General features: G+C 40.3%; 1 protein-coding gene across 2 annotated transcripts in view; it reads right to left on the reverse strand.

The window, feature by feature from the left end:
• Nucleotides 1-10,504, reverse strand: part of TM7SF3 (transmembrane 7 superfamily member 3) — a 40,653-nt gene extending 30,149 nt beyond the window's left edge. For both annotated transcript variants that reach the window (XM_058442163.1, XM_032159880.2), the window contains exon 1: nt 10,242-10,504. In XM_058442163.1, the coding sequence (XP_058298146.1) occupies nt 10,242-10,332 (91 nt within the window). In that variant the 5' untranslated portion in view covers nt 10,333-10,504. The remainder of the gene's footprint in view (nt 1-10,241) is intronic.
• Between the last annotated feature and the right edge of the window lie 4,988 nt (nt 10,505-15,492).

Consider the following 15,492-nt stretch of genomic DNA (forward strand, 5'->3'; position numbering starts at 1 on the left):
CTTGCCTCCATGGTCTGCGTCTCACTGACTCTGTCCCCACTTCTGTGTGGTGTGTTTCTGCCAGCTGCACACCAGCTCTGTCTTTTTTCAATCTAACTCTCAAATAATCCTTTAATTAGGTTGCTTTTACTCCTGTGTAGTCCTGGATTCCTACACCCCCATCCTATAGTCAGTATCTGTCTGCATGAACAGCAGAAGAGATCCCAAGTTTCACATAAGCAGTCTTGGGAGTTCGATTCTAAACAAACAAACAAACAAACAAAAAATTTAGATTAAATATAGATGAAAAGGAGTTGATGAAAAAAGATTATAATTCACCTGAGTCCCATAGTGGAACTGTCATGTTTCATTTTAGAAGGAAATTAAGAGTCAGTGGGTGGTAAAACATTTCAGATACTAAATAACTTAATAACATATTCTTATATACCATGTCCCAAGAAGGTCAATTTTCAACACTTATTTTTTAATATGAAAGCTCCACTGGATGATTTAAAACCAAACAGAACCAAAAAAATCAAGAATGAGTAGCCTGTGGAAGAACAGACAAAAAGAAGACACAAATAGTGCTAAGACTAGAATAATGTTAACTTCTATATACTCTCCCTAAGCTCTGTGATGCTATATTACATTCATAACTTAATGTTTTTTTAAAAAAAGATAGAAAAGGTTACAATTTCATTTCTAAAACTCTAGAGAAAATTTTAATAGTTTTAACAATGACAAATGAAGATAGTATATTTCCTATTTATGGAAACAGAAAGACATTTTACATTTCATATGGACCAAACTCCAGCTGGAACAGAGGTTAAAATATTAAGGAGTGGCCAATAGAATCTGGGTAGAGAAGTCTGGAAAAAGTTTGTGTGCACATGTTTTTTCTTTTTAAAGAGAAATAAGAAAAACATGTTTATATTTTCCAGGCCTTCCCATCATCATGATTATTTTATTAGAAAAGCAAATTATACATAAAACTACATGGATTTCAGTAAATTACACTAAAAATGTTTCATTATTGTCCTTCAAGTTTGGTCCCATCCATCATGCATCCTCCAAGTCTTAAAAATTCCCACCCGTTTTGGCAGTATCAGTCTGTTTTCCTAGAAATTAATCAGATTTCTATCCTTTCACTGTTCACAGCACTCAACTCACTTACTATCCTGCCTTTTCTAGTCTACATCTTCAGTTTTTCCTTTTTGTTCTCATTTTCCCTATTTGGCAAATATTTATAAGGTACTTATGGACTAGGCACTCTAGTTGTTGGGCACAATGATCAAAACTGATACAAACAAATTCATAAAGGTTATCCAAGACTTCTGTAATTATCACTTAAATCTGCCCTTTGATATATTTTAGAAAATGTTCTAATAATCCTTACATCTATCTCCCATGACATGGGCCTTCCATCAGAACAGTATACAGAACCTTTAAAAGCCCTGGAAGAGACTGAAGCCATCAACTAGAGAAGGCTTCACGGTAAACTTTTCTTAACCTTCCCTTAACCTATCACCCAGGATGAGGATGAATCACAACTCAAAAATACTTGGAGAAACAAAACTTTGGAAAGACAGTACGGAAACACAGAACCATGGAAACTAAAATACATTGTTAAACAACTGATGACTTGACGAAATAAGTAGGGGGGTATTAAAAGCAGGTATCTCTGGGAGTATATTTTAACTGATTTTTTTTTTTTTTTTTTTTTTTTGAGACGGAGTCTCACTCTGTCACCTAGGTGGAGTGCAGTGGCGCAATCTTAGCTCACTGAAATCTTCACCTCCCAGGTTCAGGCAATTCTCCTGCCTCAGCCTCCTGAGTACCTGGGATTACAGGCATGTGCCACCACGCCTGGCTAATTTTTGTATTTTTAGTAGAGACGGGGTTTCACTATGTTGCCCAGGCTAGTCTCGAACTCCTGACCTCAAGCAATCCGCCCGTCTCAGCCTCCCAAAGTACTGGGATTACAAGCATGAGCTACCCCACCCAGCTGATTTTTCTTCTTTTTACACGTCCTTCTTTTTTTTTTTTCTTTTTTTTTTTTTTTTTTGAGACAGAGTCTCACTCTGTCGCCAGGCTGGAGTGTAGTGGCACGATCTCAGCTCACTGCAACCTCTGCCTCCCAGGTTCAAGCGATTCTCCTGCCTCAGCCTCACAAGTAGCTGGGACTACAGGTGCGCACCACCATGCCCAGCTAATTTTTTATATTTTTAGTAGAGATTGGGTGTCACCATGTTGGCCAGGCTGGTCTCAATCTCTTGACTTTGTGATCTGCCTGCCTGGGCCTCCCAAAGTGCTGGGATTATAAGCATGAGCCACCATGCCACGCCAACTCTACATTTTAAATGTTTATAAAATAGGAACACACACTAGAAAAAAAAAAGGGACAAAATGGGACATTCTCTCAACATTCTGTCACTGTTTTGCTTTCCCTTAAAATGGTAATATTTTTCTAGAAAATATATAATCCTTATAAAAGGTGCAAAATAAACAGAAAGTCAACTCCTCCAGCAAGTACACTGTATAGAAATCATCACTGCTAACAGCTGTGCTATATCTTTTAGGGCTTAGGCAGATATAAACATGCATATTTCCACATAGATAGAAAAAGATATAAATATGTTTGATATTGCCTATTTAACAGGTCTTATATATCTTCCCATAGCAACACAGATAATTCTAGCTTTACCATCTTAAAAGCTACAGAGTTTTCCATTCTGGGTATGTACCATAATTATTCACCCAATCTCCTATTAATGAACATCTAGGCTATTACCATTACAGCACGAATAATAAATTAATAAGAAATAAAAATAGTTCTGATTTTGTGGAAGACTATTCCAGAAAGCGTATGTGTCAGACAAAAAATCTATTTGAGAGAGTTTTTGCTGTGACAGTGTAACAGATGACCTTTGATCTTAAATGGTTAAACTGTACCTAAAAAGTCTTGTTCTAGTCTAAGATATCCAGAAACAAAAACAAACAGACCACGTGAGAATACATAATGATTAGGACCAAAAATTAATCTGCACTCTTTGCTTCTGAATTCTTCTTCAAGAAATATACCTGAATTTCAGGAATAATTATAACTTTCATCTGTTACTTCCTGGATTTCCCAAAAGCTACAGGAAAATGATGCCTCATCATCTTCCTTTCCTCAAATGCCTATAGTGCGAACCAGGCAGAAGCCAGATAATAAAAGGGAGGGACATTGTATACGTTATTTAAAACCTGGTCACTTGACAAAATAGGTAGGGGTATCAAGAGGAAGTATCTCTGGGGGTGTATTTTAAGTGATTTTTTTTCTTTTCATTACACATTTATTTTTTAAATTTTCTATAGTGACCATAAGGTGTCCTTTTCATAAGAAGTTATAATACAGTGATTATACACCCTGGCTATACATTACAATCATCTGGAGGGGATTGAAAAAAAAACAAAACAAAACACTGCTGCCTGGGACCCTCTCCAGATGAATTAAATCAAAATCCCTGGGGCTAAGGCCTAGGTATCAATTAAAAAACAAATATTCATTAAATACTATGCAGAGAAATACACAAAGTTTACACACCCATGAATTAACCAGCACCTAAACAGCATTCTAGCATCTTAGTGGTCCCCCTGTGGCCCCTCCCAATCACCACATCTTCTTTCCTCCCCAGAGGGAAATAGGGTCCTAAGTTCAAATACTAGGAATTTAGTTGGGGGAATTCAATTGAATAGAATTTACACCACAATTTATGTGTGTTTGGCTTCTTTAAAATCAGCACTATGTTTGTGCAATTCATTCCAGCTGCTATAAGTAGCCATAACTCATTACCATTATTGTATACTTCATGAAATAACATGCCACAATGTATTTATCTGTTCTACTGTCAATAAACATCTGTATTTCTGGTTTAGAGTTATAAATAACTCTAAACATTTTCTGTGCATGTCTTTTGGTACATGCATATACACATTTCTGTTGGGTGGAACCTATGAGTAGAATTATCAGGTAATAGGGTATTCTCATCTTCAGTAGATACTGCCAGGCTTCCAACAATGTTTTGCCAATGTATACCCCATCAACTTACTGTAGGAAAGTGTTCCAACTGCCCAACAGTCTCACCAACACCTGGTATTATTCATTTATCTGCTGGGTATATAGTGGTATCTGACTGTGATTTTAATTTGCACTTCCCTAATTACTCATGGGTGTTAAGAACCCTTTGCTTTGCTTATTGGCTGTTTGGATATCCTCTTTGTGAAAGAGTCTGTTCGAGTCTTTTACACATACTAAAAATGGAACTGTCTGTCTTTCTTCAATTTTAGGAGTTTTTAATACATCATAGATATGAGTATTCTGACCGATATGTTGCAAATATATTCTCCCACTCTTGTTGCTTGTCTTTTCGCTGTCACCTTTAGATTAACAGTTTTCATTTTAGCAGCCAATTTCTCAGGTTTTTCCTTTATGATTAGTCCTTTTTGTGTCATTTTAAAGAAATTTTTTTCAACATATACCAAGATGATGAAGATGCATTCCCATGTTAACTTCTAGAAGTTTATCTTTCACATTTAGAGCTAAAAATCAATCTGATGTTGATTTTTATACATGGTGTAAGATAGAGGTCACAGTTCATCGTTTCATATGTTTATCTACTTGACAGCAACCTTCACTAAAAATGCCACCCTGTAGGTACCGCATGTTCTCTCACTTATAAATGGGAGCTGTATAATGTGTACACATGGGCCTACACTGTGGACTGATAGACACTGAAGACTGAGGAAGGTGGGAGGGGGCCAAAGATGAGAAATTACTTAATGAGTACAATGTACATAATTCCAGTGATGGATACACTAAAAGCCCTGACTTCACCACTACACAATATATCCTATAACTACACTTGTGCTCCCTAAGTTTATACAAATAAAATAATTTAAAAATATCACCATCTCCCTACCCTACCGCTTTGCAGTTCCACCTTTCACATAAGTCAAGTGAACATACGTGTTTGCTTCTGGAGTCTCAATTGTATTCTACTGGCTTATTTGTCTAGCTATAGACACCAATCCTAACACAAATATTACAATTCTCTTAACTCCTGCTCCAAATTTGTTCTTCCTCCTCAAATTTATCTTGACTATTTCTGATCCTTTTCATTTCCATATAAGTTTTAGAAATCAGCCTATCAATATCCACAAAAAAAAAAAACCTGCTGGGATTTTGATTGGGATGGCCCCGAATATATACATTAATTTAGGGAGAAATGATACCTTTAAAAATATCTTCATCGTTAGAATTTTGTAATCTATGAATTTGCAATATTCCTCTATTTCTTTAGTTTCTCAATTTATCTAAAGAATGTTGAGATGTATTATGTCATTTTCTCTGTAGAGGTCTTTACATATCCCATGATAATCATCCCAGAATACGTAATGTTTCTTGAGGCTATTTTAAATCTACTTTTTCTTTTCTTTAATTTTATTTCTTAACGTTTTGTAGAGATGAGGTCTTGCTATGTTGATGAGACTGGTCTCAAGCTCTTGGCCCCAACAGATCCTCCCCCACTCAGTCTTCCAAAGTGCTGGGATTACACACTGAACCACAGCACCCGGCCCTGCTTTTTCTTTTAAATGTCTATTTCTAGCTGTCTCTTCACCAATATACCTTTTATAAAAAGTTCTCCATGTAATTCTAATGTTTAGCCGGGTTTGAGAACTCCTAACATAGTGTTTGATAAACAAGCAAAGGATAAATATGTACTTTTTTCCCAGTCTTAGTTATCTTTAACCTAACATCTGTGTGAAAATACTTTGGCAGTGTAACCTTGGCAATCCGACATCCATTATACAATTTTTTTCAGAAGATTGCTTTAACCAAACCAGTTGTGGTTTGATTCCTGGCTGTGCAGGATTTTGTCATTTTTGATGTTCCAATGTCTAACACAGTATAGTCACCTAACTGGCATAAGTAAATGTTTGTTAAATGATGGCTGAACTATATGACCTCAGGCAAGTAATGTATTTCCTCTGGGCTTCAGGTCCCTCAAAGTAAAATTGAGGTAACTGTGCTGCCATCAGTTGGCTGCCGAAAGTATCAAACAAATGGGAAACAACTTTTAAACCGCCCAAGGCTACACAATAAAGTATCATTTACTAAATTCCATTAGCTTTCCTGTGCTTCACAGGTTCATCTCCTTATTGAAAGAAAAGAAAGAGAAAGAAAGAAAAAGAAAGAAAGAAAGAAAGAGAGAGAGAGAGAATCAGGCACTCAGAGCAGCCCTACAAATAAATTAGTGGGAAGAAAGGGACTAACGTACAGGGCATTCACAGAAATTCCAGGCACATCATAAGCATTACGTTGAGAAAGAGACTTCCACAGAGTGACAACAAAAGACACTGAAGGTCAAGACAACTTAAACAGCTCAGTCTGGTAGAAACTCATTTAATTTCTGCTCATAAAAACAGATTAAGCAAAAGAAGACACATACCCAAAAGATATCCTGAAGAAGCTAACAGGAATTTAACTTCACCTCTAAGGCATATGGAAAAGGATTTATTAGAGGCATTTTATGAGGCATAATTAGATCTTATGACTTGGAGAGTAGGAGGAAAAAAGACAGCACATCAAAAGATATTACAAAGCAAATGGCTAACATCAAGTTGGGGCACTTACACTAGCTTTCCTCTAAAAAGAAATGGCTTTTTTTTTTGCCATCTGACCTATAGAAGGGACTTGAAACAATTTTTCACGCCCATCTTCCATTCTTACTCAGAATCACTTTTTCTTTCCAATAATTCCACTTTAAAAAGAGCTGCCCAATCCTAATCTTTTCCTTTTTCTTTCTGAATCAGATCCTAATCTGGCAACCATAAAAATTTCCAACTATTTTACTAAAATTTACTTCTACTGTTTGTGTTTCCACACAGCCACCAAATTCTAAGAGAAATCTATCATAGCCTAGTCTTCATAATTCTCTTCACATTAAAAACAAAAATGGTTCAGCTACTTGAGTTGGTCAGCAGTCAACTATCCCTCCCAATTTCTCATTGTTATCTTCTTACAAATGTTCAATAGCCCTAAAGGTTGAAAGGAAACACAAAAATGAACATATTAGCTTCACACACTTTTTAGAGAAAGACAGCACTTGCAACTAACCACAAATAGCCTGCTACCTTGGTAAAGCACCATCAATAGCATGAAGACTGAAAGGCCCAAATGATGCCGTGCTCAAGTCCAATTATATGAAATTCCATGGGAGTTACTGGATATGAATCTAAACAAACGAAAGATGTTAAAGGCAGCAGTGAACTGGGACTCCAAGAGAAGGGATAACTGCTTTAAAGTATGATCCATCTCATGTGCCTACTGGTCACAGAAAGCACTCCTCAGACATTCTAGGAACTCCATCTGCCACGTTCCGAGATTTATTTAGCATTCAGTCCACTACAGAAGTCATGCAAGTTAGCTCATCCTGCCAAAGATGGGTAAATCCTCCTAAATTACAGCAGATGCTCAATTTCTTCAGTTTGTATGGTTATCAGAATCATCATCATCAAATACCAATCCAGCCATTTCCTAGGAGGTTTATGCAAATCCTGAACTACATCCTTCTACCTTTTTTTTTTTTTTTTTTTTGAGACGAAGTCTCGCTCTGTCGCCCAGGCTGTAGTGCAGTGGCGTGATCTCGGCTTACTGCAAGCTCTGCCTCCCGGGTTCACGCCATTCTCCTGCCTCAGCCTCCCGAGTAGCTGGGACTACAGGTGTCTGCCACCACGCCTGGCTAATTTTTTTGTATTTTTAGCAGAGACGGGGTTTCACCGTGTTAGCCAGGGTGGTCTCGATCTCCTGACCTCATGATCCACCCGCCTCGGCCTCCCAAAGTGCTGGGATTACAGGCATGAGCCACCGCGCCCGGCCCATCCTTCTACCTTTCTATACTGATTTTTAGCTGATAGATGTGGAGAATATGAGCTTTTATTATCACTCAGTAGTTAAGTCCCCACATTGTCCCTCTTCTGCACAGAATGACAATACCAGTGCAAGGCAAAAAGAATAACGTTGAGGAATATCAGTGCTATAATCATAGCAAAGAGGCAAAAAACAGTGTGTGAAAAAATTAATTTCTCAACTTATTTATATTTTTTAACTTTTGTATAAAAATTTCTAGGTATTAAATACTAACACCAACTAGAAAGAAAAAGTTCTGGATGCCTGCTCTCCTGACTCAGGGGCTGGCCTTGATCAACTAAAAACTCTAATATCTCAAATTCTTCACCTGTTAAAATGGAGATAGCATCACTTCTACCTCCATCATAAGGCTATTTTGAAGAATGAGGGTTCAAAGAAGGATTAAGTACAAAGCACCATGCCATGTAAGATATTCTTATTGGAAGACAGCTTTACTGAAGTGGAAGGACTATGAAATTTGCAGGGAGACTCACCTGGGGGTTCAAGTCCTATCTGTAACCCTAGCAGCTGTTCATTTGTTCCTCTGACAAGGGAGGAAGATCATTACATTGCAGGGTAGTGGGGATTAAATAACACTGCACATAGAAAGCACCTGGCACACACTATACACAGTGAATGTTAGTGCCCTATTATAAGCAAGGTTTTTCTGCAAAACAAAAATTGCCCCTTTCAGCTTTGGCCTCAGTCCTATACAAAGATCCTAGAATTCAGTTTGCACAAGGGCTTTTCAAAGATAAGTGCATAGGAACACAATCACATTATTCAGAAAATATTATGTTTCAGAACTGCAACTAGTCTATTAACCTCAAAACAAAACATAATGTGTTTAATTTCATGGAAAAGCACATGATGATCTGCCTGGCACAACTAGTGCCTTTTACATTTTATATTAACAAACCATGAGCTGTTGCCCAAGCCCATTCACCAAGCACAAGACCTACAATCTAACATCCCATTCTGAGTTCTCACTGAGACGAACAAGAGTTACCTGAAATCGGCTGGGTGCGGTGGCTCACGCCTGTAATCCCAGCACTCTGGGAGGCCAAGGCGGGCAGATCACGAGGTCAGGAGTTCGAGACCAGCCTGAACAACATGGTGAAACCCCCATCTGTACTAAAAATAGAAAAACTAACTGGGTGTGGTGGCGGGCGCCTGTAATCCCAGCTACTCTGGAGGCTGAGGCATGAGAACCGCTTGAACCCGGGAGGCGGAGGTTGCAGTCAGCCAAGATCATGCCACTGCACTCCAGCCTAGGCCACAGAGCAAGACTCCGTCAAACAAAAAAAAAAAAAGTCACCTGAAATAATCAAAAATGGTGTACTCATAGGGAGCTAAGCCCGGGCATGTTTCTTCTTGGCTCCCACAGGTGAATTTGAAGTGGCAATAGAACTTCGTTGATTCTTGTTTTTCTCATTTTAGTTTTACTCTCTATTAAATTGTTATTTTTTACAGTTCATTTATGGATGACAAGTTATTTCCTGTTGGTAGCTGCAATGATTGGGAATTTTGTGATCTCTGTAAACGAATTAATATCTCATAGAGATCTATTTCCTGTTGGATATGAGACAACAGAGAACACAGTTTTTGTCCATTTGTCTTTTTTAAGGTCAAATCGATTAGAAATTTCTTGCCCCCAAGTAAGGAGAACAACTCTGATACCTGGACTGGCAAGCTTTTGTGTTTCTGTGTTTATTTTTCATTTGTGGCTGAACTTGTAGAATTGAGGGTATACACACTCTATCTGTATGTCTATGTATCTGTAATTCAGAAAGTCCTTTATTTCTCATTGTGAGTATGGACTGTTTTCCCGTCTCTAGACGGTATTAATAAATTAGATGGTAAAGGCTCTTTAAAAATAAATAAATAAAGCCCCATTCTGGGTTCATTTTTCCTCTCAAACTCTGTAGAACATAACCAATTTGAAAAGCCTCTAGATGTGGGGGTGTAAAAACTCCATGCAGCTTGAGAGCCATTAGTCATTAAGCCGCTAGTTCCACCCCAAGTCTTGCTGTCCAGAAGCTCAGAGAGTCCACTGGGGAGCAAAGAGGCGCTTTAGTAAGTTAAATTAAAGCCACAGATATGGCTGCTCCCCAAGGGAGATAATACTGTGTTAAAAAAAGAGAATTATTTATCTCTTCCCATTTCCTCCGCTAAATGAGGAGGTTAATAGTAAGGCCTCCTTACCCATGAGTGTTTCCACTGCTAGGCTGACAGACCCCGGGCGGATTCTGACCTTGCAAGAAATGCAAAAGCAACTTTGGGTTGCAGAAGCCAGGCGCCCCGACCTTACCCTCGCTGGAGTTCCCGAAGACCTCGGCTGCACCAGCCACCCAGTGTTCGGATGCCAGCACCGCTACGACCAGCAGCTGCAGGAACCCCATTGCTGCCTGGGCCGGGCTGGGCCCACGCCAGGGCTGGGGAGGGGTGCGGGCGTGCGCGCCGGGGCCCCGCAGCCTCGCCCACGCTATCCCGGGGCGCCCGCATCGGGCGCCATCGCCCGCCAGGTGCAGACGCCTCGCACCTGCCAGCTCCGCAACCGCCGGCGCGCGCGCCCCGCCGAACTCCTAGCCCCAGCGAGAGGTTTCCTCTTCCGGCACCTGACCCCCAACGCGCGTTCCCGCGCCTCCTCCCGGGCTCTCGCTGCGTCACCGCGGCGGGTCTCTGGGCGCGGGCGCCGCTGGGGCGTTTCCAGGCAGCGCGCGCCTCCTGCCGGCGCGCGGGGAACACGCAGCCCGCGGCGCTCGCGGGAGCCCCCAGGAAGTCCTGGCTTGAGGCCAGGTCTTCCCACTTTTATCTCACCAAGTAGGCAAACCACTGTGAAAGTACAAAATAACTTTCTGTTGCGGAATAACGTCGCCAGTCTCCTGTTTCCGTGTTTAACGGCCCTTTACAACAGCAAAAAAGAGGAATCGGTTGCGAAAAACACAATTGAAGGTTATTTTCCCGGTAGCAATTCTTTGCTGCTGAGGCTTATGTTAGTATAAAAACGCCAGGAGAATGCTGTTTGTGCAGTGGTTACCGCACCAGTCATAAGCACTACATTTAAAAATAGTTTCGTTTTCTCTAAGCGAAATATCCTCGAAGACCCGGCCTTGGTCTGAACTTCCTCTCAAGTCTCATACCTGAGTGCTGTTTAAGGGACAGTAGTCCATGTGACAGATGATGTGGAATTAGACACATAGACTTAACATTATTTGGGGAGGATTGTCTTACTTTCCTTCCCTGGTTTTAATTTTTTTCACTTATATATTTTGATGAGCAACTTATAGCTTGGAAATTACATGTTCAGTTAATCCACTACTAAGCTAACAATATATAGCTGTGACCATAATGTGAAGAAGTGTTAAAGACAAAATTATTCAATGATACTTGTTAAAGCACAGAATGAAGACTATTGAGGACTGTCTCAATTGGCATAGGGGCCACTGCAACTGGGTCTTGCAGTGGGGAAGAGGGACTGGGCTCGACTCTGAATACAGCATGGGCAAGAGGGAATTTATAGCCAACCAGCAGTATGCAGTTCAGTGGATGGAAAATTACTAAGAGGAAACATCAGAGGTAAGGGGCATTTGGTGAAACTGACCTAACAGGACTCCTCCTGAAGACAGAACATCACCTGGGGGATGGTGGAGGGTGAGGAAACTGATTAGATATGGAGGAAAGGGAGTTCTTCGCTAAAACTGGATTTTTACGAAGACGTGCACAGATGGATCTAGCAGAAGATTCAGAAGCCGTACTAAAGTTTGGCCAAGCAAAATAATCTTTGTCATAGGCACAATTCCTTCTCTGCTCTCCCACTGCCTGATCCAAATTTTCACACCTTTGGTAGCACTATTTCTGTAGTGCTTATTCACTCTCCCACATGCCCCTATTCCTATAACCCTCAGTAGATGAAATCCAAGGAAGATGAAAGGAACAATTATGATAAGGGTAGCATCTGAATCAGTGGATGCATTATTCAATAAATTGTGTTCTTACTGATTAGCTGCACTATGGGCAGAGAGAATCAGAACTCTATCTCACACTAATTGTGAAAACAAATCCCAAAGTAATAAAACCATAAAAGAGCTAGCAGAAGAGGGCTCTCTTTTTTTTTAATAAGTTGATCTCAAAATGGGAGGAGCTTTATAAGAAGCAAAACAGCAAAGGAAACAACCATAAAGGAAAAGATTGGTAGACTTGGCTACATAAATACTTTTTACATAAATATTTAAATTTTATTAAAGTAAACACACAAACAATATGAAAAGGCAAGTTAATGACCAAAAAATAAAAATTAGCAAAGGACATGAATAGGGAATTTCACCCAAAAAAAGAAATACAAATTACCAGTAAATACATGAAAAAAGTTCAATCTCACTAGTAAACAAACAAAAAAATCAAATTAACAAACTAAGATGTAAATATTTTAAAAGTATAAGAACATCCAGTGTGGATAAAAGAGCTAAGGAGGCATTCTTAGGTAGGGATACTGGGAATATACACTTTAATAAAGTAATCTGCGTCAAAAATGTTTAAAATCTTATTGTCGATTTGCTATAATCCACTTTCAGATTTAAGTACATAATTAAATACACATATAAAAATTAGTATAAGCTGGGGGAAGTGGTATATACCTATAGTCCCAGATACTCAGGAGGCCGAGGCAGGAGGATTAGGAGTTCAAGGGGGCAGTGCTGTATGATTGCACCTGTGAATAGCCACTGCCCTCCAGCCTGGACAACATAGTGAGACCCCATCTCTTAAAAAAATTAGTGTACAAAACTATTCATAGAGTATTATTTAGAGTAGCAAAAACATCTAAAACAACCTAAATGCCCAACGATTAGGAGTTAAATAACCTATGATACAGCTTTATAATAGGATCCTGTGCAGTCCTTCATTTATATTCTGATTGAAGTCTTTATGAAAAGGCAACTTATGATGCAATAAGTATGTATAGTACATGGCTTTTGTTTTTTTTTTTTAACATACATCTTTTATTGACTCAGAGGAATGGATACACTTTTGTTGTTTGTTTGTTTGTTTGTTTAAATGGAGTCTTGCTCTGTCGCCCAGGCTAGAGTGCAGTGGTGCAATCTTGGCTCACTGCAACCTCTGCCTCACGGGTTCAAGCAATTCTCCTGCCTCCACCTCCCAAGTAGCTGGGATTACAGGCACATGCCACCATGCCCGGTTAATTTTTGTTCTTTTTAGTAGAGATGGGGTTTCACCACGTTGGCCGGACTGGTTTCAAAATCCTGACCTTGTGATCTGTCCACCTCGGCCTCCCAAAGTGCTGGGATTACAGGCGTGAGCCACCACACCCGGCCCGTAATTTTTTTTAAGAGACAAGATCTCACCATGTTACCCAGGCTGGCCTCAAACTCCCAGATGTAAGAATTAAAGAAAGAGGAAAGAAACAGGAAAGGTGGCTTAGAAGTCAAGGACAAGTTTATTTTAGAGAAAACAAACCTGAAAGGGGCTTCTGGCCAGTTAGGTTAGAGGCACACTCTCTTACGGACTAATAAGAGTTTTTAAGGATTTCGGGTGGGAGAGTTTATCAGAGGCTTGGACTGCTTCTGTGTCTGTTGTGCTTATCTGGGAGGGAGAGTTGTGTGTCTGTTCCCATACATCTTTTTGCAGCTGCAGGCATACACCCGAGTCTGCTTTTAGCTTACCTATCTTAGTGCACCTGAAGGGAAAGGAGTGTGCTTATTAAGGCCCACTGTTTTACTGGGGCCCATTGCATGAGGGTGAAGTTTGGCAGTTATCCAAGAGACTTTCCCCCCACCTCCCTTTGTGCCTGAGCTGCCTTATCTGTGTTTTACTGTCTGCTCTTTCTGGCTGCTTATAGCTAGAAGAGAAGTGGTTTCCTTGAAATGCATGAGGCTAGAAAGGGAGCTGGAACTTAAAGTGGCGGTGTTTGTCCAAGATGAGGTGCTCCTGGTCTGTCACCAGACTCAAGCAATCCTGCCACCTCAGCCTTCAGACTAACTGGGACTACAGGCTCACGCCACTGTGCCTGCCTTGTTTTCTTTGTAGTATGCATTCCTGGTTATGTGCATAGAAAAAAAGGTTGAAAAATATATGCCAAAATGTTTAAAATAGTTATCTTTAGGTGGTTAAATTAAGAATGATTTTCTTTGCACATTTCTGTGTAAAAGTTCTACATTGAAGTGTACCATTTTTGAATAAGAAATTATGATTTTGTAAAAGATACATATAATTTTAAAGGTTTTCTTGTAAAAGTGTTCAAGATATAAGTCCATCTTCCTGAGTATGACACATAAATGCTTTTTGTGATGCAACTCCTGCTCACCTCCCTAGGTTCTTGCTGCAACTAAAATCAGACCTCTACATGCTGGCCACATTGAATTAATTTCAATTTCCTGAAGTGAGCCTGTTCTCTCTCCTCCATACCTTCGCATCACAGTTCCCCAGGCCTGCAGTTGCCTGTGCATGCATGAAAGTTGATGACAGATGTGTCAGCAATCAGAACAGGGCCTCATTACCTTGGCTTCTAAGTACAGTATTGTGACAGCTTGGGAGGATGATTGGCTGGGGTTCCATGCTCATGTCAGAGTTCCACTGGAGAGCTGAGAAGCAAACAAGCTTAGCAGCTTTGCAGATTAGTTCATTTTTCCTATGTATTGAAAGGAAATGCAGAAACTGAAAAGATTCCCAAATCCAAGATATGCATAATTAGAGCCTTAAAGTCTGTTTAGGCCAGGCGCAGTGGCTCACACCTGTAATCCCAGTACTTTAGCAGGCCAAGGCAGGAGGATCTCTGGAGACCAGGAGTTCAAGACCAGCCTGGGCAACATAGTGAGATCCCCATACTTACAAAAAAAAAAAAAAAACAGGGAAAAAAATTAGCTGGGCGTGGTGGGGCACATCTGTAGTCCTAGATACTCAGGTGGCTGAGGGTGGAGAATTGTTCGAGCCTAGGAGTTTGAGTTTGCAGCGAGCCATGATTATGCTACTGTACTCCAGCTTGGGTGACAGAGCAAGACCCTGTATCTAATAAAACAAAAGTCTGTTAAAATTTAGAAAAGGAAGGAAGGGCAGGAGAGAGAGAAGGAGGAAGGGAAAAAACTTACCCTAGCTTTTTAAATAAAACCTAAGATACCGGCCGGGCGCGGTGGCTCATGCCTGTAATCCCAGCACTTTGGGAGGCTGAGACAGGTGGATCACGAGGTCAGGAGATCGAGACCATCCTGGCTAACATGGTGAAACTCCATGTCTACTAAAAAAAATACAAAAAATTAGCCGGGCGTGGTGGCAGGCGCCTGTAGTCCCAGCTACTTGGGAGGGTGAGGCAGGAGAATGGCGTGAACCCGGGAGGCGGAGCTTGCAGTGAGCCGAGATCATGCCACTGCACTCCAGGCTGGGCGACAGAGTGAGACTCCATCTCAAATAAATAAATAAATAAATAAATAAATAAATAAATAAAACTGAATCCGGGAGGCGGAGCTTGCAGTGAGCCGAGATCATGCCACTGCACTCCAGGCTGGGCGACAGAGTGAGACTCCATCTCAAATAAATAAATAAATAAATAA

This window comes from Hylobates moloch, unplaced genomic scaffold, assembly GCF_009828535.3.
Source record: "Hylobates moloch isolate HMO894 unplaced genomic scaffold, HMol_V3 SCAFFOLD_8, whole genome shotgun sequence".
NCBI lineage: Eukaryota > Metazoa > Chordata > Mammalia > Primates > Hylobatidae > Hylobates > Hylobates moloch.